Consider the following 24,638-nt stretch of genomic DNA (forward strand, 5'->3'; position numbering starts at 1 on the left):
AACCATGTCCAAGGTTTCAGGCTGCTCATAAGGGACCCGAGGCTCCATGTTGGAATGAACGGAGGCGTAGCGAGTGCTCGTGTTGGAGGGGAAGAGGAGCAGCCCCTGAGTGGAGGATGTGACCTGCTGCCGGGGTGTGGGACGGCCTCCCGGGTCGGGGGTTCTCAGCTCTCCCGACTGCAATGGCAGGGCGCTTGGGTTCTGGAAGAGGAAGCTAGTCATTGCCCATCACAGCGTCTCAGGCACCTGCACACATTAGCACAGTTAACACCCACTAAGGCACAGTGAGTCCTCACTTGACATTCCCGGTAGGTTCTGGGACTTTCAGGGAAACACGGCATAAGGAAACCAATTTCACCGTAGGCTAATTGACCTAAATGAGAGCTAAATCCCTACCGCGTCTCATCAACATAATGAAGCAACTCTGAACGAGACATCATTTGAGGACCTGCCGTGCTGAACAGAATCCAGAGCTGCCTCGCAGAGCAGCTGGGGGCCCGGGAAGGTGCACACCTGGTGCGTGGTGAAGCCTGAATTCCAGTCCCCACCTACCAAACCCCGAAGTCTTCCCCTGTGCACCTCACTGCCCCTGGGGTGGCAGTGGACAGATGGGTTTGTCTTTAAAACAAAAGTTTCATTTCTAAACCTAATCTGGGTGTGAGCTATCGTATCTGAAGTTCTAGAGATCGGTTGATGAGACAGTTTGCTGGAGGGCACGTGAGTTTGCATGGAGTCCGAGTGTGAGGCTACTTGGCTCCCTAGGAGCTGGCTTTTGGTTACGGCATTTGCTCATTTGCTTAAGGTCACAGAGTTGGGGAGCAGGGTGGGGGGAGCAGGAGAAGGAGTCCAGACGGCAGCTCTCTGGTCTGTCATGCCCTGGTGGCTCGTCTGCCTCACGGGCCTCACATGTGGGCCTGTGGCTCAGTGACCAGCCTTGGGCGTACATTTCCAGGAGTAGGAAACTTAAATGTCGTTTCTATTCACTGCGAGGAACTACAGACTTCTTAGTGCATATCTTCAACTTCACCACCAGGGAAAGAGACATCAGTTTGGGGCAGGGAACTAGTACTGTGAACCCCAAAATTCCAGGCACCACCAGTTCTGGGAATGAGAATAATAATAATAATAACCACCACCACCACCACCTCTAGCCCTCATGGAGTGCTTACCAAGCACCAGGGCATCACGCTATAGCTTCTCTTTCAACCTCCCCCCACCCCTGCAAGACAGGGGCTGTCAGGGGGCTCATTTGAAGGTGGCCAAGATTCAGAACAGTTGAGCCATCCGCAAGGCCAGGATTCGAACACAGGCCCACGGGAGTTACACTGAAAGGGTGCGTACCATTTTACAAACCCATTGCAACATCGTTCCCTACACAGGAGTTTGTTTGACCAGCGTGTCTTTAATGTGGTGGCTATTGCTGGTGCTCGTTATGTTGTCCATGAAGTGGTCAGGGGATTAGGAAGTGGACCTAGCAGCCAAAATCACATGGGTGCCAAGAAAAAGTATCTAGCTGGCTGGATGGAAGAAAGGTATGGTGGGTGGGTGGATAGGTGGGAAGACAGGTGGGTGTATGGATGGGTGGGTGGATGGGTGGGAGGGTGGGTGGCTATATGGATAGATGGGTGGGTGGGTGGATGGATGGATGGGTGATGGATGGGTGGGTGGATGGGTGGGGGGGTGGATAGACGGATGGATGGGTGGGTGGTTGGGTGGGTGTATGTGTGGATGAGTGGGTGGGTGGATGGATGGATGGGTGATGGATGGGTGGGTGGATGGGTGGGGGGGTGGATAGATGGATGGGTGGGTGGGTGGGTGTATGGGTGGATGGATGGATGGGCGGGTGGATGGATGGATGGGTGGGTGGATGGGTGATGAGTGGATGGATGGATGGGTGATGGGTGGGTGGGGAGACAGGCAGGCAGATAGGTTTATATACATCCACACATACATACATTGGATTTTTTTTCAGATTTAACCCCACCAAGGAGAACGGGTTTTCATTCTTCCTATACAGCTGATTGAACAGCACATTCTGTGCAGAAACCCAGCCTCTTCTCACTCATGTCTTCCTTTGGGTCTTTGCATGCCACCCGCTCCCTGGAGTCTCAGAAACACGGCCCTGAAATCCAGACGGGCAGGGAGAGGCGATCTTTCTGGTGTGTCCTGGTGAACTGGAAAACAGCGCTTATTTAGCTTCCGGACTGATGTCAGAATCATTAAAATAAATACCTGCAGAGAATTTCTACACCTGGTTTTACACATATCAAAAAAGAGAAGCAGCAATACCATTTTTAGAGCGCTGGCTCTGGAGTGTGTGGCTTCAGTCCTTGCCGAACAGTGGTCCCTGAGCCGATGTGACGACGCGGAGCCTGGAAGAGCCAGCTTGGGCTGTTGGAATGTAGATGTGCAGGGAAAGGTCCTTCTGGGGGAGATTCTAAGGCCGCAGCCAAATAGAGTCATCAGCCACTATTTCTGTGCCATCCAAAGAATTCAGATCCAGCAAAGGCCAAATGTGAAATTCTGAAATTGGGAGGGATACAAACGGGGACTCAGATCTAGTCTCCTGAAGAGGTCCTGCTTCAGTCAGGGTCGGCAGCCCTCCCCTGGGGGTGGAGGGAGGAGGGTGGGCTAAGGGGGAGAGAAGGGAAGTAGAATTCAATGATCAAATGCCATTTCGTGTCCAGAAGCCACCACCAGCACCTCCTCCTACACACGCACACGCGCTCACATACACACGTCTCCAGAACCAGGACCCAGGACACAGCCTTTCACACGTGACAGTCTCCTCTCTCCCGGGGCGCAGCACTGGTGCAGGGAAGCAGTAGTCAACACAAGGGAGGAGAACTGGAACCTTCCCTGGCTTTCCTTAAACTTACTCTGTACAGTAACACTGTGTCCTCTGAGCTCCATGGGGAGAGTGGAGCCCCGTAAGCTTTGGAAGTCAGGGTCTACACGAGTCTTCATACAGATGAAGACAGCGTTGGCTCGGGTCTGGGCCAGAGTAAGTCCTTGATACCTGTGAACTGTTACTAGGAGCACCATCACAGCTGCACAGCTGCTATAATTACCATCCATGCTCTTAAAAGTGCCAGTCCCTGGGCGGGGCAGGGGACAGGAGTGGGCAACAGAGTCCCTGTGTGGCAGGTGGGAGCCCTCTGTGCCGCTTTCCCACGTGGCATCTTCCCTCTGCAGATCCTGCGTGCTCAGCCCCGTCCAGGCTGCACAAGTCGCCGTGGTGACGGGGAGACACGGGGGCTCAGGGCCCGGTGCCCACTGCCGGTTCCTGCTGTCTGCCTGCCCATTTTAGCAGCAGCACACCTGCACGGTGGCGAGCCGTGGGTGTATGCTGCTGACGTGAGCACCAGCTCCAAGGGGCTGCTCTGGGACTCTGGTTTCCAGGAGACTTTTACAGGAGCCAAGCATCTCTTTAGCGGAAGCAGCGAGAAAAGAGGGATGGGAGTTGGAAGTGAGGCCTCGAGTCCCTCAGGAGGCAGCTCAACTACACTGCCTTTTAGGAAACAGATGTTCAGTCAAGCACAGTCGGGCTGTACCCCAAACCCCGGGATCACTGGTGTTAGGGACACCCAGGATTTCTGTCCCTTTGCCACCTCTGGTCGAGTGACTTTGACTGTATTAGGTAACCTCTGAGTATCAATTGTCTCATCGGTTGGGCAAATAATAATCTATCATCCGGTTGAGGTAAGGATGACATGAGGCAATCAGGAGAAAAAAACACTTGACCCTAAACATCAGAGACCCAGCTTATCATCGCCATTATTGTCCCAGATCCGGCCATTAACTGGCCGCAACTGCCCCGGGGAAGTCCCTTCTGTTCTGAGATACCACATAACGCCATCCGACCCCCACCCCGCCGTCTCCGTGTGGAGGGGGCAGTGACCCTCAGCCCCAGGACTGTGGTCAGGCTCAAGTTGAGTGAATGCCTTGTGCCCCTCAGGGCTGTAGGTAGCAGAGCCCGAGCTGGCCCAGCACTGCAACCGCCCCTCCCCCCAACACCTAGCATGCAACAGACCCTGGGCTCTGCATTTCCCTGGCTGAAACCCTCCATCCACTTCCCATGTTGCTCCACCCTGCCAGGAGGCCCTGCGAGATCTGGCTTGGGCCCACCTCCCTTGTCTCCTGTCCCCCCCCCCCCTTGCACTCCAGCTTCTCTGTGAGCATTTCTCCTCTCCTGGAATGCAAGCCCCCTTTGCTGGGGCAGGGTCTCCTCACCTGTTCTTCCCTCCGTGAAAAATTATCTGCTGTCCCGCTCCTTTCTCCCCATCCCTCCCTTTCCCAACTGAATTTCAGAACAGGCTCCTCATTCATCCTTTGGGACTTAGTTCATAAGGGACCTCCTCCAGGAAGACTTCCTGGATTGCTCTTCCCACAGCCCCTCTCCACCACGCCCATCACACCATCATCACAATGGGTTTGTTGTCAGAAACACCGCTTTGGCCTAGCATGTTACAGTGTAATCATGGCTACATGCAGTTTCTTCGCCTGGTCTTTTGGGGTGGGGGGTGGTGGACATGAACACTGTCTCACTCATACTCGTGTCCTCAGGCCCTGCCACGCGCCTTACACATCATACGTGCTCAATAAATGTTTGCTGAATGGGTGACTCACAGGACCCAGCTGCTACTTCCCTTTCCTAGCCCTGCTCTCAAAACCGCCACTGAGGGCATGGCAGGGCTTGAGGACAAGGGCCTGATAGCTGATGCAGCCCAAGGGGCAGGTCTTTTGCAAGAGGAACAGAGACCGGATGCCTGGAGCCCTCCAAGGCTCGTGTGCACCAGGTTCAGAACCTGGGGAGGTGGTTCACGTGCAGGTTGTGATTCTGCGCAGCTGGGACCCTGAGACTCTGCATTTCTGACAAGCTCCCAGTAAACGCAAACACTCAGACTGTGCTGGCAAAGCGAGAACTTAGTCTCTACGGAAGCCTTAATTTTTGAGTATGGGGCTCAAGGACAGGGTGAGCATAGGTGCTGGGAGAGTGGAGCCTGGCTGGGTTGTGGGTGCGCCTCCCAAACTGGAAGCTGCTGGGACCCAGGATGCAGGGGCAGGGAGGGGAGAAGCAAAGAGCTGGGTCCTTCTGCTACCTCTGCAGACCAGCCAGAGCGAGCAAGAGGCTTCAATAGACTGTTTTAGAATTTTCCTTTGTCCCAGAAAGCGAATTCTATCCAGCAGTTTGCTCACTCATTTATGCATTTCTCCAACAAATATTTACACAGCATTAGGACCTGAGGTTACTGTGGGGACCAGACAAAGTCTCTGTACTCTCGGCACTGACATCCTGGAGAAGGGCCTGGGTTTGAGCCCTCAGGGGCGTGTGTGTACATGCGTGCACGCACGAGTGTGATTTTGGTGAGTCGATTCAGCTCTCTGAGCCCTAGTGAACTGTGTCACCTTTGCCCGACCCAGGGAGTTGCTGGGAGGAACTCGGGAGATGATACCTTACAAAGATAAGGCACTATTATTAGTCCCAGAACCACTGATTTTGAACTTTGTCTCTTAGCCGAAGGTGGCAATCTGCAAAACAGAATTGCATCTAGGAGTTTCTGTATTCATTTATCATTCATCCGTCAAGCATTTGCACTGGTCCAGGCCCTGGGGAGAGTGTGGGGGCGTCCTGTTTGGCACGTACGTGCGGAGGGGAAGTCAGGCAACTGACAAGTAAGCACAGGCGAACAAGACTGTTAGTGCGGGGTGTCGTGAGGAAAAAGGCTGGGTAATCTGGTGGAGGCTGGGAGTGGGGCCGCTTTTCCCTCTCCCCAGAAGCAGCTCTGACAGGGGAGACTTAAGGGGAGATCTGAGTAACAGGAGAAAAACAAGCCAGGCCGAAGTCTGAGGGAAAAGTATCCTGGGAGAGAGAACAGCACGTGTGACACACCTGCAGCAAGACTGAGTTTGATGCATTCGAGGAAGAGCAGGAGAGCTGGGCAGAGCAAGTGGCCAGGCGGAGAGGTCGTGGCTGAGCTCAGAGAGGTCGAGGGGCCACAGAGGGCAGGGTCTCATTGGCCAGGGTAGAGACTTTGGGTTTTATTTTAAATTAGATGGAGCGCCGCTGCAGAGTAGCTGCGGGGAAGGGACGTGAATTGATTTGTGATCACCCTGGAAATGGTGCGTAGACGAGCTGAGCAGCCACTCGCAGGGGATGGCAGTGGTCTTGGTGCGTGATGACGGTGGATGGCGGTAGACGGTGGTGGCTTGGGCCAGGATGATGGCAGTGAAATGGAGAGAGGCAGGCACCTCAGGGCTCCATGTTGGAGCGAGTGTGGTGACTGAGGAAAATACAGGAAGATGACTTGGGTTTGGCAAAACCCCACATGCTCCGCAATTTTTGGAGGAAACGCAATTTGCCATGCAGTACACATCCCACTTCTTACAACACTTCAGCAAAGGCAAGGCCTTCACGAAACCAGAAGGAAACAAGGCCTGTTCTAACCTGGACACGCAGAGCCTTCAAAAGGAGGGTATGGGGTACATAGGGAGACTGCGACCCCAGTCCCCTTCCACCTTCATCAAAATTCTTTGCTTATTTGAACGGGCATGAGAGATCATGCTTTTAGGAGTGATGAGTGGCAGGTACTTAGATGCGTTCCACAGGCTCTAGTTCTGATGAAGCATTATTCTGATTTGGAGGGGGTTTCTGGAAGGAAGACAGGATAGAGGGATGGCACAGACCATCTTAGAGATGGGGCCCGAAAACCAGGAGGTGAGGCACGCCTGTATGTGTGTGTTCGTTTAGTGGCTGTGTGGCCACAGGGGAGGGAGGAAATGATCCATTTCCCTGCCACCAGGTCTAAAGAATTCTCAGCTTCTCCCATCCACTCAGTCCCAACAAACTCAGTGTCAGGCTAGGTCCCCTGGAGCCCAAGGTCCCCTCATCTCACCAAGGGCAGACAATGGAGAGCGTGACATCACCTCCCGGTTAGACAATGGCCCGGACACCCCCTGACAGATGTGCCAATAGACCTGGGCCATCCTCTGCCTTTCCACTTGGGTACCACACTCACACCCTCTGCCTGTAATGCACAGAGACCCCGGTTTTAAAAAGTAAGTCCCGTTCTCATCACAAGAAGAGAAAAAGTGTGACCATGGTAGGTGACGCATATGCATGAGACTTACTGTGGCGATCACTTCCAAATATACACAAATATTGAATCACTATGTTGTACACCTGAAACTAATATGCCATATGTCAATGATTCCTCACTCAATATAAAACCACCCCAAGCTCCCGTCATTTCTTGAGAAAAGCATAATTCTGCGACATTGTATTTTGTGAGTTAGTAGTGTTTATTTGTAATGTAAGCATTGAAAGTATATCACCATTTCTTCACTTAAAAAATATGCATCCCCTCTTGCTGCCCCAACCATGGGATTGGTTGGGCCCTTTCCTTCTCGGACAGACCCTGGGGTCAGTGTTTTGAAGGTTGAGGTTGGCTTAGCAGCAAGGACCATACCAGCCCCCGCCCCCTTGGAGTCGGTCCCCTTTCCCTGCTCAGGAACGCAGTGGGAGCTGCCAGAAGCATGTGGCAGAACCAGTGCGGGGTGAAGGCACAGCATTTCAGGCACAGACGAGGTGGGAAGGCCGTTTTCTGGCAGTCCTATGTGGCCATCTCCTGGGGGCTGCATGTCCCCATCCGTGCCTGTTGCTGGCCAGATGGAGTTGATGACTGGGAATACGCATCCTTGGGCTTCCCCCTCTGCCCCTGCAGCTGTTTGATGAGGGTGGGGGAGGGAGGGAGGAGGGAATCATGTCGTCCGTGGGCTGAGAGGGCACCTTCCACCGTGCTCCTGGTCCTCAGGTGCCATTCAACGGCCAAGCAGGCCCTGCACCTAGCTCCCCAGGCGCCCTGGACCATCTCCCCCCGTGCATATGGATTGGAAATGCATTTTCTCCAACTGCCAGAAACAGTTGCGGCTGCGATTCAGGCTACTCGGTAAAAATAAGAATTGAGTTCTTTCTTAAAGGTGGGGGTGGGGAGGGAAAGAGAGACAATTTTATCCGGGAGCTGTGACTGCCACCTGGTGGATGATATTAGCTGAGCAACTAAAAAGGCTCCTTACTTAGCAGTCGGCCATTCATTCATTTCCTCACCCTTCTGTCTGGTTGTTTCTGGCAGGGTGGGGGTAAGCTCCACGAAGGGGAGGAGAGAGACCCTGTGATAGATGGTGTTGTGATAGGGACAGTCCTAAGTTGGGGTCAAGGGCGTGGATGCAGGAGGCCCCAGCCTGGGTTTGAATCCCTGCGCTCGGACCTCCCTGCGACTTTTCTGCACATCTTTATAACCCGTTTTTAAAAGCTTATTTTCAGAATGTATGCCACCTCCTATTTCTTCGGGGAAGTCACCCCACATTTTGGAGCCCCAGTTCTCAGCTGCAAGATGACGCACAGATTTACAAAGATGGTCTATGGAAAAGCTGTCTGTGAAGTATAAATGTAGAAATATTGCCACGTAGTTCACAGGGTGTGTACTCAATAACTGTGAAATTAAAATTGAGGCTAACTCCTCTTATTCTGTGCCGGATGCCTACTGTGCCTTCTGTTGAGTTATCGTAACAACTCGATCACCCTGAGTTTGCATCAGAAGACACTGGGAGCTGAGAGCCGGAGAGTGGCTTCGCTCAGATGGCCCAGCCCGTCAGCGGCTGGACCAGGATGGGCCTCGGGCCGCTGTCCTCTCTGGACAGGGGCTCTTGAGGACCAGGCCCAGCACCAACAAGGGCCCCACTGCTGCCCTCTGCAGCAAAGGGGCCGCCTCCCCGCCCCAGGGCCCCAACTTCATCTGGGTGACACTCCACATTGGTCGGGACCAGGATCAGCTTCTCACTCTTAAATCTGCCCGCTCCCAACCGCGGGAGCGGGGCCCAGGGCCCTGGTCGCCTTCCTCCACCCTCTTCTTGATTCAGCGCATGTCCTCAGAGAGCTCTGCCCCCACCCCAGGCAGCTGCTCCCCAAACTCATAACACCACTTCCCACGTGAGTGGCCACCACCCCCCAGCCAAGCAACCTCCCTCTCCCTGCAGAGTGGTTCTCCCCCGACGCCTCTCTGCCCTTCGCCCGCCCGCGGAGTGACCTGGCTCCGCGCCTCTCACTGCCCTACCACGTCCCCATCCCTCCTTCCGCCGCCCCCTGCAGCACACGATCTGGCTCCCCAATTGGGGCCCCACTAGGGTCCAGTCCCCTCTTCCCGCAGTGGTCTGTCCCCCCCCCCACACACAGAGTGGTCCAGTCCTCAGTACCCCCCTATCTCTCCGCACCACACAGTGGTCCAGCCCCGTCTCCTCCTCCTGACATTGGTCCCCTCAGCTACCTACCCCCCCCCCCCAAACAGTGGTCTGGTCCTCAGTCTGCTCTCCCCCCCACTGATCCAGTCTGCTCCTCCACTACTTACCTCCCCCCACCCACCGCATAGTGGTCTTTCCCCTCAGCTACCTAACACCCCCCCAACACACACAGTGGTCCGGCCCTCAGTCTGCCCTCCCCCCGCACAGTGGTCCTGCCCCGCTCTTCACTTACACGCCCACCCCTGCGCACAGTGGTCTCTCCCCGCGCCACTCCCCCCGCCCCACACACAGTGGTCCCGCCCCGCCCCCCGCCCCGTCCGGTGGAGGCTGAGGGGCCTCCGGGGCGGTTGCGGAGGGACGGCTGCGATGGCTGCGGCCGGTGGGAAGCGGGGGCAGGACCCGGCGCGCTTCGTCTACGTGACCCGCTTCGGCTCGCACCAGTGTGGCGGCGTCTTGCAGCTGGGCGGCCGCCGGGCTGAGGGCCGCAGGAGCGCCCAGCTCGAGGTCGGCGGCAGCCTGGAGGAGCCGCGCGGAGCGGCGGCGGGGACCCGGGGCGGCGGGGACCTGCTCCCCGGCTCCGAGCCCAGGGGCCCCGCGGCCTCCTCGGCGGCGCGGGCGTCGAGCGCACGGAGCGGCGGGAAGTCGGCGGCGCGTGCAGGTGGCGCGAAGGGGACCGGCGGGCGGGGTGCGGGCTGGCCAGGTCGCCTTTCTCGCTCCTCGGCAGCCGTCTCGCGGGTGTCGGGGGTCTCAGGGGCGTGGGCTCCGTCAGCCCTCCGGCCTCGCGGGCGGCGCCCCGCCGTGGCCTCGCTCAGCGTCCGGGGCAGGTGGGCCACTCAGACCGCCGGCGGCAGGCCCCGCCCTCCTGTCTGTGTCCTGTCAGTCGCTTCAGGTGTCCCTCGGCCTGGGCGCGCAGGTGCCCGTGAAAGTCCTTTGAGATCAGCCCGAGAACTGCGTCTGCGAGGAGAGGTCCTCGGCTGGAGCCACCGCGGGCCCCCAGAATGAGGGGGCCGGGACGTCCTTACGGGGCTCCGACCGGGATTCGCTGAATTTACGCAGTCTTTAAGATGTTGAGTCCCCTCTTTTCTAAAAAAGACTCGTTCCATGTGTTCAGTCTACTTTTGTGTCTTTCAGGAATGTTTTCTGTTACAAAACAATTTCTTCTCCAGTTCATTCCGAGGCATCTGATCTTTGCTGCTATTGCCCACCGGGTTTGCTCTTCCACACTGTCCCCTAGATGCCTGTAGTTTGCGCTTATGGAGCCTCTTGATCTTTAAAAAACAGTCACCTTTATTTAGGATTGATTTACGTGCATTTTGAGCAGGTTCGACACGGCTGCACCCCCAGTAACTAACACTCACGGAGCTTTCCCATCGCCTTAAGAGGTGCTGCTGCTCTTTTGAGGGCTCACGCCTCCACCTGTGCGTTTCTTTTAGAAAAAAAAAAAACAGCAGCTTTGTTGAGATGTAATTCACAGTCCATCCAAGTCACCCATTTAAAGTGCACAATGCGTTGTTGTTTACAGAGCTGTACCGCCTTCCCGCCGCCAGTTTCGGAACGACGTAGTTAGCCCCTCCCCAAGGGGGCCACGCCCACTAGCACCGCCCCCGCCCCGCCCCGCCCCTTTTCTCGCTCACTGCCCTGCGCCCCGCAGACCTGAACCCTCCGCCCGCACCCAACGGCCGGCCGTCTGTCTCTGCCGGCTCTGGAAGCCTCCGTAAGCCGGATCCTACACTGTGTGGGTTTTCCTGGTTGGCTTCTGCCACGTATCCTCGTGATTTTTGTATGTTAATCCTAGATGCTAGCGCTTCACCCAATTCTTTTGTTATCAGAGTTAGTGTTATTGTTGGCACTCGTGATTTTCCTGGTATGCTATTATTCATAAACGGATAATTTTATTTTTTGCCCATTCTTATGCCCGCAGTAGATTTGATTTACGAAGGCTGATGCCTGGTGTGCAGTGTTGGTGAGTCGGGCCGGAGGCTGTGGGCGTCCTGGCCTTGTTCCTGGTCTTAGCGGGGATGCCCCTAGTGTTCGCCGTTAAGCAAGGTGCCGGCCTTGGGACTAAGGGACCTGTACTTAAAATATTTAAAAACCTTTCTTCAGTTTTTATGTTCTTCGGTGTTTTAATCATGATGGAGTGGGTGTTAAATTTCGTCAGAGACATTCTCAGATCTATGGAGATAAACATTTTTCCTTAGATTTGTTAACGTGGCATAGGATATAAATGGATTTCCTGATATTGAACCAACCTTGCATTCCTGAAACGAATCCTGTTTGGTTAGGATGTGATATTTCATAAAGTAGTGGTGGGCTCTGCTAATAATTTGATTCGAATTTTTGCATTGGTATTTGTGAGAGGTAGTGAGCTGTACTTTTACTTTCTTTTTATTCATGTGGCTTAGGTATCAGAGTTACACTTATTTCCTAAAACAAATTAGGAACTTTCCTTTGCGGTGCTCTGGGATTTATAAAACACTGGGGCTATCTAGTGTTTGAAGGTTTGGTAGAATTCTTCTGGGAAACCATCTGGCTATGTTAACATTTTGTGGGATAATTCTGTAATAACTTCATATCTCCTGTGAAAATTGGTCTCTAATTTTTCTAACTCTAATGGGTCAATGTCGGTAATCTGCATTTCCCTAGGAAACTATCCATTTTATCTAGGTTTCCAACCTTATTTACATAGAGGTCTGCAAAGTAGTGTCTCGTGATTTTTGAAAATTTCTGTTTCCATGGTTATTTCCCCCTTGTCTTTTTTTTTTTTTGGAAGTATGTGCTTTCTACCTACTTCTTGATCAAGTTAGCCCCTTGTTTTGGTCTATTTTATTAGATTTTTTAAAAAATAGAATTTTGATTTATCAGTGAGACATTTTGTTAAGTCTTGTCCTCATTAATAAATAAAGATAAATAATATAATAAAGATAAAACTACTGTTTTCTTAAATGTCTTTCTTTTAGTGTGCTTTCTACTTTTTATACATTTTTGAGCAGGACATTTTATTTATTTTTATTCCTTTTTATTGATAAAAATGTTAGTGCAATGAACTTTTTCTAATCACCGTTTTAAGTACCTTAGATACTAGTATGTAGTGCTCTCGTTGTCACTGTTTATTTTAATTCTGTAATTTCAGTGTGTATTACTCCTCTCACCCTAGAGTTGCTGAATAGATTTGAATTTTGTTTAATTTCCAGGACTTTTCTGTATTGGTTTTGTTGGTAAACTCTTGTTTTGTTGCATTGTTATCAGAGAGTGTTGTTTGTAACATTTCCACTTCATGCATGTCACTGATGTTTCCTCTGACCTAATTTATGATCCTTCCTTTTTGCGTTTTCTCCCCCAGAAGCCATGCAGTTGGAAGACTGTGCCTTTTCTGGCTTGGTCCTCTAAACCGAGTCGGCCCCATTAAATAGCATGCTTGGGACTGTTGTGGTGTCTAGCCCTTCAAATCCCTTCCCTGAAGGCTGTGCTCTGCTGTGCCTGGTTACGTTAGTGTGTTAAATGTAGGGTGGACTTAATCACTCTGTCAGTCACTCCACTTCTCCTGTAAGTATCTTTCTAGTGCCCCTGCTTTTTCTTCCCTCTCTTGGAGACTGTCATTTTGTAGTCATTGAGGACTTCTTTGCATGGTAGAGTGAAACCTTCAGAGAGAGGTTTGCTTCTGGAAGATGAACTTGTGAGCTGTTTGTAAGACGTAGTGGAGTTGAGAAATCCAGGGGCAGGCAAATCGGGGAACTCTTCTAACATCTCAAACGAGACTAATAAATCAGGCTGGCTCCCTCTTCACGCAGAACCTGGGAGATACAGCCGTAATCTACATGTGACAGCGGATGATGATGCTACTGTGGAGGCACAAATAGATGCTCTGGAAGTGGTGAATAGTTTGGGGATGAGGGACTCAGGGAAGCCTTCGGGGTGGCGGAAGCTGCCTGAGATTTACACAAGGTGCTGAGACAGGAGGGAGTCACAGCGGGAACAGCAGGTGAACAAAGTCCCGCGTGTGGATCAGCGACGGTGAGTGAGTAGGGAGGAACTGAAGTGTATTTTGACTGCATCAGAGTGTGTAGAGAGTGCGGACGAGAGACAGAGCTGAAACACAGGTCCGATCAAAGTCTGTTGTATATACGCAGGAGCAGCCCCCGCGGGGCACTCAGAGACGGGGAGAGAGAGTTTTGTCTCTCTTCTTTTCCGCACTCTCTGCACTACTCCTTGACGTATTCTGGATGCCCGTCTAGTCACGCGTAGACTTGATGGTTCCTGTCCTGAGCTCCAGGAGTGTATGTCCAGGCCCGGTAAGACTTACAGAGAGAAGGCATTTGGGAAAGAGGCCAGCAGAGTAGTCCAGAGGTCACGGGCATCTGGTGGGAAGGGTAAATATGGGCGTGTGAGGAGCAGAGCTTCAGTTATTTCCCACACCACACGCTCATCTGTACGCCATTTACTCAACACACTTATTTCAATAGGAGCTTTCTTCCCTCCCAACTGCATTTCTTTTTAGAACCCTTTATATTATTACCGCAGTGGAAAGTCTGTACCATTTGCCATAAATAGAAGTTAATTTAAAATAATCTAATAAAGGCGAAACAATATTAAATTATAGCCCAGTAGGTTGTCTGCTGAAGGTTGCCTGTGGTCATAGAGAGAGGTCAGTGAGTCTTAGAGAAGTCGTAATGACGTACTGATTTCCAACCCAGACTTTCTCCCTGATGTAATCAGAAGATGGACGAAGAATTGGGAAGGGAATTAGTTTCTCATCACGTAAGTCCGTGTTCTTTAGCCCTATGTCTGGGCCCCACCCACAATCAGCAGTGTGCTTCTCACAAAGTGGGAAGTGCCGTTTTAGAACGTATCCAAATTCACTCAACAGATGGAGTGCTTATTGTACAGCTAATTGGTAAGGCGTTAGATCCCGGACCTCTCATGAAGGATAAAACACACTCCTCAGGTGAACTGTGCCAGATCCTATAAGCACTGAGCACAGGGTGCTTTGTGAGGCAGGAGAACACCCCGGAAAGCTGAATGTTGGGTGAGTAGGAGGAAGCCAGGTAGGGAGCGATGGTAGGGCAGGAACCGGGGAGAAAGGGGTGGAGGCGTTCCAGATAAAAGGAGAACAATGATAGAAGCTTCCAGGGAACACGTGCCCATCGTCTTATGATTTTGTCTGTGGACACACAGCCCTTAGGCTCTCTTCTGAGAGTCGGTGTTTGGGGCAGCGGCATGGTTCAGTGAGTGGGGGCAGGATGCTCCATCTGGATGCTCCATTGGGATGCTCCATCGTCGGGATGCTCCATCGGGATGCTGAGGAACTTTTATTAGTGTCTCCTATGTGTCTGGTGGTGTGGATGGAAAGATGAATAAGACACATAGAATGTCACAGCCGAGTGGAGGAATCGCTATAGAAACACGGGATGTAAAAGTGTGCTAAGTGCTCTAAGGTGTTCTGGAGCCAGTGCTGTGCAGGACTGTGTGGGCTTGAGGGAGGGCTTTAGGGAGGAGGTGACATGTGAGCTGAATCTTGGAGAGCAGGTAGAAATTTACCTGGTGCACGTGTGTGTGTACACAGCCATACACACATGGTGTTCTAGCCGGACAGAAAGCAAGTGCAAAGGCAGGGGGGCGGGGGAGTGTGGTGAGCACAAGGCATAGCTGAGGAGCCACAGGTGTGTTGTGTAGTTGGAAGCATACTGCATCTGAAGTTGAATGGAGAAGAAAGGAGATCGTAGAAGTACATTGGGGCAGCATGGGGTACTGGCATTTGCTTACTGTTGCTGACCTTTTAGGGGCTTGCCTTTCACATCAGAAAGGGAGGGATATTTCCTAGGCACTTCCAAGGTTATCTCTTCTTTTTTTCCCCCACAATTGTATTAGCTAATTGGAAAACTGGCCCTGCCCAGTGATCAGAAATACACCAACCCCCTCTACTCCCCAAAGCGAGCAGAACAGGCATTTATAGTTGCATCTGTTCTCAGGACCGTGGCGGCTTTAAAACAGGTACTGACATTGACATTTCCTCTTCTTTCTTTTTTTAAATTAGGTTCAATCCAGAAGACTTTAGTTAAAAAGTATGATTTTCCCATACCTTTCAATGAAGCTTGCAAAATAATGAAGAAAAAGAAAAAGGTATATTCTAGAAAAGGAGAATGGACGATATTTGAATTTTAGATTAACCTTGCTAAATATAAACATGTGCAGATACTCAAGGTAGTAAAAACAGTTTCATCTTTTGAAAAGTTTGATTTACTAAAATGAGAAAATAAGGTTAATTGAGCAGAAATGAAACTTGGTTTGGAAAATTGTATTTGTTAACCATAAAGAATAGTCCTTGCAGTGCTCAAAGGAATAAAACACATTTTAATCAAAACGTAGCCCACTGGGAGATTTTTCAAAGTGTGGAAATATGTTCCATAGACTTTACCAAACTCTGATAGATAATGTAACTTAAGAAGAAAATTGTGGATTTCACAGAAAAGAATAAGGTAACTACTGGTGTCATGTGGCTCCTTAAGGACAAGGGACGCACACCGAGTGTCTAGCAGGGAAGCCGACAAGGACGAAACTCTCGAGCTGCGCCCTTTGCACCTCTGGCCCAAATGTTATGGTAACTTGAGTGTTTTAAACACATTCAAGATTCGTTGCTCTACTCACCTTTGATCTCCACTGTATGTTTATACTTCAGTTTAAAGAAACTGTTCGTTGACAATGACACATAAAATCGTGTTTTCTGAGCGTGGTGTTTGAGTTATAATTTACCTATGGTACATAAATGGCATTCCAGGTGACTGACCAAATGCATTTTGGGTGAGCACCTAACCTTCCCACTAAGCGGTATTCCCTCCAAGAACCAATCCCTCTTGGGTGAGAAGAAAGAGCAATAGCCAATATTTACTTATAACTATTACATGGCAGGCATGGGTAAGTGCTTTACAAATATTTTTATTAATTCTGGTAATCCAATATATGGAGTTATTCCTAGATGAGGTTAAAACACTTGCCCACGTCCAGCCACTGATGAGTGGCGAACCAGAATTTGCGCTGAGGTCTATATGTTGCTTCCTTAGTCCTCATTTTTTCTATTCTAGTCCACTCATGCTCTCTAGTTATTTTGCTTTGGTGTGTCTTAGCAGAAATGTTTTATTCTTATGTAGAATAAAATACATTAAAAATCAAATCATTGCCCAGTGGTTGGACATAGGAATAGAAATTCATTATTTTTGTTATTGGGTTGGCTAAAAAGTTCATTTGGTTTTTTCCATAAGATGGCTCTAGTGGTGCTTAGTCATCTTTAATGTCATTCGAAACAATGTTGTTAGATTGTATTGTGACAACTGTCATATCATTTTAAAAAGCTTATTTAAAAAAACTAAGCGTGCATTTTTAAAAAACATCAAAATTGGTGAATTTTCATGTAGCCATTTTAATATTGAAGATGGGAGAAAACATGCAACATTTTTGGCATATTGCACTTTCTTATTTCAAGAAAGGGAAAAACACAACAAAATGCAAAAAAGATGTGTGCAGTGTGTGGAGAAGGGGCTGTGACTGATGGAACGTGTCAGAAGTGGTTTGCGAAGTTTCGCGCTGGAGATTCCTCACTGGACGATGCTCCGCGGTCAGGGGGACCAGTTGAAGTTGACAGCGAGCAAATAGAGACATTGAGAACAATCAACATTATATCACATGGGAGACAGCCCACATACTCAAAATGTCCAAATCAGTAAAGTTATTGGCGAAAATCAAGAACACGTCTTTTACTTTACAGAAAAAAAAAAAAAGCATGGACTTTTTGGCCAGCCCAATAGCTCTCAAAACAAGAGTGAGTGTGCTGGACCCAGTAGGCAGAGCTCTATAGACTCGGCCTTCAGAGGGAACTTTCCCGGGGCCGTTACTTCAAGCACTGCAGAGGGGAGATGCTGGGAAGCTGGGGGGAGTCTGAGAGTTCAGTGACTGTGGGGAAAAGATCGGGCTTGAGTTCTAGGTCCCTGAGTGCTAACACTGCTTTATAACGATAGTGTCGATGGCTTTGCCACACAGCTGAGTCACCCCCGCTTGCCTCCACCAAAACGCGCCCCTGCTTTTCTGCTCAGAGCTCCTTAACCATGCTTCTCTTTAAGGGTTCCGTGTGGAGGAAAGTGCACAAACTCATCTGCAGAATGCTGGAAGAAAACGAAAAATACAGACTCAGGCTGAAAGGCCACCGACTCTCCAGTGAAAGTAAGTTAAAATTTTTCTTGTCTTAAGGACCGGCTTTCGAAACAGTTCAGTGGCTTTCGGGTCAGTTAGAACAGCAGTTTTCCTAGTGGCCACACGCAGCATCCAGAACTTCGGAACAAGGCTAGCGCAGGGAGCCAGAGTCGCCGCTGGGGTGGGTGAGTGGGCGGGTCGCAGGAGGGGAATGTTGCCTGGAGTCTCCTGAGCAGAGGGAACACACTTGTTTGTTAAATCTGACTTTAAGGCTGACTTTTTAATACAGATTACAGAACTCATCCATGCTGATGAAGAAACACATTTCAATGGCAATGCAAACTATATGTCAATCTAGTCACATGGATGCTGCCGTCAAATTTAATGTGTTTAACAAAATCTGCCCTTGAGTTATGGCCTTGCTGTCGTTACCTCATTCCTGGAAAACATCTCATAAGTTAAACTGTGTTCTAAAGCTGTATCAATAGTGAGTTTGATACTGTGGCCAAAGCAACATTAGGTATGATCTAGTGTACTTATTAAAGTAATTGGAAGGTCTGGATTCTCAAGCAATTAAATTGGATTTAAAAAATCTATAATAATGCTGCGTGGATTGATAAATCGTGATAGATATTATTTTTCCTTTACATGCATGTCCTAATACACGTGTTACCACGCTGAGTGCTTCGGTAGGTTCCTGGTACAGCCACCTGATGACAACTTTAAAAAATATATATTTTGTTTACTTTTAGAGAAAGGGAAAGGGAGGAAGAGAGGGAGAAAAACATCAGTGTGTGGTTGCTTCTCACACGTCCCCTACTGGGGACCTGGTCTGCAACCCAGGCACGTGTCCTGACTGGGAGTTGAGCTGACAACCCTTCAGTTCACAGGCCAGCGCATAAGCCACTGAGCCACACCAGCCAGGGCGACAACTTCTATTTTGACAGTAAATCTGCAGAATTTAATTTTGTGAGGAATATTTTCTAGCAATAATGGTTACAACGGAATGCTGTTTTGTAAGTAAATGCAAACTAGAAACTCATTACTGTTTGTGTAATATTGCATCAGTAATAGCAGAAATTGTTTGTAGTAATGGCATATAAGCCCATGTTCAAATTAGTGATACTCTTTTTCACTTTTCTTATCCAGTTAAGAAGGAGAACGAGGCAGGAAAGGTGATTAGGAGGGAAAAGTAGTCAGTGGGGTTAGGTGGAAAGGATGTTTGAATAAGCAGAGCAATGTGCAAAAACCTAGACCTTGTTCTGGGTGTTGTTCCAGATCCAATTACTTTAACAACCACACTAGGTTATATCTAACTGTGCTCTGTCCGTAACCTTGAGCTTGTCGGTTTCTCTTGTACTTCAGCAAGAGGCCTTCTATTAACCATGGAAAAATCTTGTATAGCATTGTTTAACAACTTAAGATAATATGCAGTATTTTTCAGAAATAGCCTCTTACAAACAAAAGGTATCCTTGTAATTCATCATTTTGTATTGCAATTTTAAGCCAGATTACAAAAACTAATCATTTTTTAAATGTTATAACTTATTCCCTAATATGTATTTATTAATAAGAAAACCATTCCTAGAGGCCAACTTGAATTTTCCTTATATTTTATATTGTTTCTAGACTCAGATTGCACAAGATGAATCTCCTTATCATCTTCTGGTAAGAACCTATTTTGATAACAAGTATAATGTAAAATATAGATTTTTTACAATTTCCCCTCTATATCCTACTTTCTCCACCTTCCGTGAATACTCATTGCCAGTTCCAGCCAGTTTCCTTCCCTACAGCCAGTGTTTGGCACATAGAGGGCGCTCATTAAATATTGGCTGAAGTTTAATAAACTTCATTTGGGCCCCATGTTTGCAATGCTGTTGAAATTACTGTCTCCATGGTCCCGTTTTTTCTTTTTGTTCATGTGTCTGCTTAGTTCTCTCTTTAAACATGCTGTCACGTGTAATATTATTTTCTTCCCACTCCTTCCAATTTTCCTTCTTTCTTAATGTCCCAGAGGCCGTGCCCTGGGCTTTTTCTGCTCTTCTGAGTATTTCTTATCTGTCCCTTGTGCTGCCACCTAATAACAAACGCTGCCCGGGAGTGATTGGTGGGCCTCCTCTCTCCTCACATATTCCTTCAGAGATAACTCGCCCGTGTCTTTGTAGCTTCAATTGCTCCTTCTGGGTGTATGACCCTTAAATCTATACCCGGCCCCTGACCTCTGGTCACGTACCTCCGAGTCCCTGTAGGCTACTCTACAGTTCCTTTTGAATCTCCCATGTTTAAAACTGAGCATGTCATCATTCCCCGTTTCTTTTGCATTGCGCCCTGGTTTACCAATCATCTGGGCTCATTAACTTCTGAGGGAGAGACTGCATCCAGTTGGGCGGGGTCTGGAAAGTAATAGAAAAGGGAGGTAAAATGTGCTTTAGAAAAGAGAAATAGACTCTTATAAAGGGGAGTGTGGGGGAAGGGAGCGTGTGTTGGACACGGACCCGAGCGTGCACGACATGCCACCCAGGAAAGTGTTTCGGAAGTGCCGTTTGGTTAGGGCCTGGGTGAGGCAGTCGTAGTGCAGAAAGGCACACAGGTCCACCACGACTGTACTTCAAAGGGTCTCGTGTGAAGTCGGGCCCAGGGTTAGAGTCAGCTCAGTAGCTAATGAACCAACATGGAATGTTGTCTTCACTTGTTCTTCTAAGCGATTTCAAGTGTACAGAAAAGTTGCAAAAATTACACAAAGAACTCCAAAATAACCGTTACCTTGCTTGACTGACTGTTAACATCTTGCCATATTTTCCTTATCATTTCTTTGTCTGGGTATGCACGTCAGGTGCGAACCCTTAGTACTTTAGTGTGTATATATCCTACGTGCAAGGGCGTCTTTGATGTGACCTCACCGCAGTTACAGAGTCGGGAAAACCACATTGGTACAAAACTTTCGTGTAATCTACTGTCTACACTCCAGTGGTCTCGGTTGTCCCGATAATGTCTTTCATGGCTTTTTTGTGTTGTGAGGTCTAGTCCAGGATTACGTATTGCATTTAGTGGTCATGTCTCTTTAGTTTCCTTCTTTCTTCTTTAATATTTACCTGAGGATATGTTTATTGACTTAGAGACAGACAGACAGACAGACAGACATCAAGGTAAGAGAGAAATGACTGTCTCTCTGGACTTGCTGATACCTTCTCATAATTTGAGTCATATTTTGCATTTTTGGCTGCAAACATTCTATAAGCTTTCTTTTCGGAGTATCACATTTGGAGTTGTGTGATCTTCGTTGACCCCTTGTTGGTGATGTTAACCTTGACCTGTCGGTCAGGTTGTCCATTGCCCCACTACGTATGTAGTTCCCGTTTTCCCCTTTGTGATTAGTATTTGCGGAAGGATGTTAGAGACTGTGCACATACCTTGTACACCATCAGGACAGAATGCTTTAAAGCAGTGGGTTGATCAGATCCACTGCATTTTAGAAATAATCTGATGTTGTCTTGTGGAAAAGTTTGGAGGAGAGGCGAGACAAGAGGTGAGAAGGGAAAGCCCGGCGTTGCCATGGTCGCCCGAGTGGACCGTGAAGTGCACTTGACCAAGAGTGGCAGCCAGGCGGAGAGGAGACACGTGATCAGAGGGAGGGGTAAGAAAGACACTACTGCATTTTGAGAAGGGGTAGGTAAAAAATAAGAAAGTCAAGGGAAAGAGCTGGTTTTGTGAAGCTGCTGAGGTTCATTTTGGCACGTTGAATTGTAGGTGATAGTGAGGTGCTCCAGTGAAAATTCCAGGCAAGCAACGGGAGTGTGGTATTGGGGCCAGTGTGACATCCGTGCTGCGCGAAGGGCCGGAGTAGGCCTGGCGGGAGGTGAACACGTCAGCGTGAGGGTGGAGGGCGGGGAGGACTGAGAGCTGAATGTCCGACAGTGTCCAGGGTGAAGAGCAATTCTCAAAGAGGGCTTCGAGGGGCTGAATGGGGAGGACCGAGAGGGATTCAAAGGAAGCTTGAAGAAGATCTAGGAGTTGGCAGTGCAAAGGGGGGCAGTCACCTTGTTCTGGGAGCGTGTTGGGGTACAGAAAATAGGAGAACAGAAATGTGACAGCTGGGGACATTTAAAAAGTTTCAGCACCTGGAAGTGAAGCAGAAGTTCCAAAGCGATGATGACAGTATGCTGGCAGTGACCTTGGGAGTGGGGGCAGTGGCTGGGAGGTAAAGGCCTGTGCCGTCGTGGTTTTGTGGCCACGTCCTGTAAACAGCGCTATGGAAGTCACCAGTGTTACTGGCGAGCATTAGAGTGGAGAAGAAAAACGAGTTTACATCAAGTCAGTCATAAGTTTTTTATGGTCGACTAGAGAATGTAAAAGTTATCAAAACAGGAAACAGAGGGAGTGACTAACTGTTGCTATAAAGTCTTGGAAATGTTAAAAATTTTTCAGTGGTTACTGATTATGACATTTTGTATTAACGAGATTCAGTTGTCATCTTTTATTTAGGATCTGTTTACCAAGAAGATTATGAAGAACTTAAAGACAGAAGTTTAAATTGAATCATAATTATTTGTTAATTTAAGTTTTGCATTGGAATTGGGACTTACGTAGTTGAATGGAAGAACCACCGTCTCTATGAATTACTAGTATTTCTTTGCAAGTTAACATTATTCATTAAGTGTTTTTATCCTATGCATACAAGTATTATTTGCAGAATTAACCTTTATACATTTCTTTTAAGTTAAACTTATACATGCAATTTAAATTAGCATATTAATATAATTGCATCCTTTTAAAATTGCCAGCTTTACCTCTTATTAGTGAGGCTGCAACTATGGCTTTATTCCTTCATTTAGGTGTAATTTCTAAATAAAACTTAAATTATCTTCAGCTTCCTCACATTTTCTAAATTTCTCAATTATCTTATGATGAAAACCAACAATTTACACAGCAAAAGTGATTTTGGGTGTTAAAACAAATGGTTATTTAGGCCATCTTTCATCCTAAGGAAAAGTAGTAAATTATGCACGTTCTCTATTATAATATGGAATATTTTAGGAAAACTTTTGTGCAAAGATTAGAGAAGACATTTATTTTCCTTTCCAGACCTCGAATTAATAGATACATTACTTTTAAGTCAATGAAATGAGAAATTCAGAACTCTGAAAATAATTTAGAAGTGTTTTTCAGTGAAATCCTTTTATTTTCTACTTAATAATCACCTACTGCCTGTACCAGTTTTTCTACTCCTTGATCATGTGGTGTCTCTTCCTCTGTCGTATCAAAGTCCTAGGTGGACCTGAGAAATTAGAAGGGAAAGACACGCAGAGGCTTGCCCAAGATCGAGCTCATGGACACACCCTGCTTCTTCCCCTGGAGGTGGAAGACCCTGTTTCCTGTCCAGGATGGTACCGGTGACACCGTCCATTCTTTCGGGGGCGTTGAGGCTGTGGCCTTCCTCACTGCTCTTCTGATGGCATCGCAGAGTGGTGATGACGCAGAGCTCTCCTGAGACAGTGCAGAAGGAAGGACTGTAACATGAGTCATTGTTTCTTCTCCCTCTCCTTGTAGTTTAATTACTCTGAGGCTAGAACAGCGTGGGGTTTGTGGCGACACGTTCTTCTGTGACTGTTGGGCAAAGCTACCGGTTTGCAGTTGAAGGACATGTAGCAAATGGCTTAGGCCTTGCCTGCCTGCAGTGTCCGTCCACAGGCCTCCTGGCAGGAGGGTCGTGCGCCTTAGGAATGTGCTGGGTAAGTTCTCAGGCTGCTAAGTTCTTGGGTAAAACTTCAAATTTTAGCTTATAGAACTGAAGTCTTTGTAAAATGAGACATTTACTTGTTTACTCCGTAATTAATGCTGCATAAAGCTTTGTGGTGAACGTGGGGGATGTTATGTTCATTTCAGTGTAGGTTTATATTTATGTGACTTACAGGGCTTGACAAAGTAGTCTGTTTTAATTTATCAAATGCATCAATATTTATTAGATTTAAAATATGAGTCTAATGCTGGATACACACTTAGCGTGCCTCACTGTTCTAGAACCGTGGAGTAATGAAGACTTGTGTGGAAGTAAACGTGCTAGATGGGTGCTCTAAATCTTTTAATTTTTATGTAAAAGTTTCTGGTGAGAATGTATTAAATCTGTGTTTTGTTAAATAGAATATAATGAACATAGTGCAACTTTTCTTTGCTGACAATATCTTGAAAGTAACTTACATTTAGTTATAGTGCCCAGCACTTTCCAATGCACCCTCCTGCCTTTTGCAGCCACGATAAACATCGCACTGGATTTGTGTGTATGATTTCTTTACGTTTGTGTAGTTTTATTGCAATTACATGTTTTTCTAAACCTTGCATCTAGGTGTTCAGTTTTCTCATGAGGACAGTATGTTGCATATACTCTTTTTTTGGACTTTTAACACTACTTTTTAATACTACGTTGCTACAATCCATGCGTGTTGGTGACTGCCGTTGTGGGTCGTTTGTTTGCTCTGCACTTTCTCAAAGGCAAGTAGAGCGAGAGGAAATGGCTGCACTCTGGGGGTCCTGCTGTCCAGACCCAGGCTACCCCCTTTTCCTCGCGGTAAACTTGTTAACCACTTGATTACTTAATCTGTTTATTTTGATTGATAATAAATGATAATCCTAAATGAGTCCCCTGAGCTCTATGCTTTTAGAAATCGATTGTGTGTGTGGAAACAGCTTATCCTAGAGAAGTTGCAGTGGGAAATCAAATCAGTCCGTAGGCTCCTCAGTGAAGGGCCTGCCGCACCGCTTCACGAAATACATCCTCACTTACCCTGTCCTGTGCTTTCTAAGATTCCGAGTATGAGGGAGACGTCTCATGTTTCTGGAAGTGTCCCAATATGATCCCAAAGGCCTCCATTTAATTGTCAGTTGTCGAGCTGATCTTTCTGTGACCCCAGTGGGTCCTCATGGACCCTAATTCTGGAATCTGGTGAAGTTTAGAGCAGGTTTTTAAACAGCTGGAAATAGCCTAGTTGACTATGGATGACTCATTAGTCCCAGGGCTTTAGTATGTCATTTCAGTGTTTGCATCAGGTACCTGAGCATACGCCAGGAGCCAGACCTTTTATTTTGTAAAGTCACCATCACCATGAAATGGAATCTTCTGGACATTAAGAGACAGAGATCAACTGAAAGCCAAAATCATCCCAGGA

General features: G+C 48.3%; 1 protein-coding gene across 1 annotated transcript; it reads left to right on the forward strand.

Moving 5' to 3' along the window:
• Positions 1-9,663: 9,663 nt before the first annotated feature.
• Positions 9,664-24,050, forward strand: C6H5orf47 (chromosome 6 C5orf47 homolog). Its single transcript, XM_053926782.1, has 5 exons — positions 9,664-9,955; positions 15,329-15,414; positions 17,406-17,505; positions 19,105-19,143; positions 22,742-24,050. Exons 1-4 carry the CDS (start codon positions 9,664-9,666, stop codon positions 19,122-19,124), a joined length of 498 nt encoding a protein of 165 aa, XP_053782757.1. The 3' UTR covers positions 19,125-19,143; positions 22,742-24,050.
• Positions 24,051-24,638: the final 588 nt, after the last annotated feature.

The sequence above is a fragment of the Desmodus rotundus genome, chromosome 6, assembly GCF_022682495.2.
Source record: "Desmodus rotundus isolate HL8 chromosome 6, HLdesRot8A.1, whole genome shotgun sequence".
In the NCBI taxonomy this organism is placed as follows: Eukaryota; Metazoa; Chordata; class Mammalia; order Chiroptera; family Phyllostomidae; genus Desmodus; species Desmodus rotundus.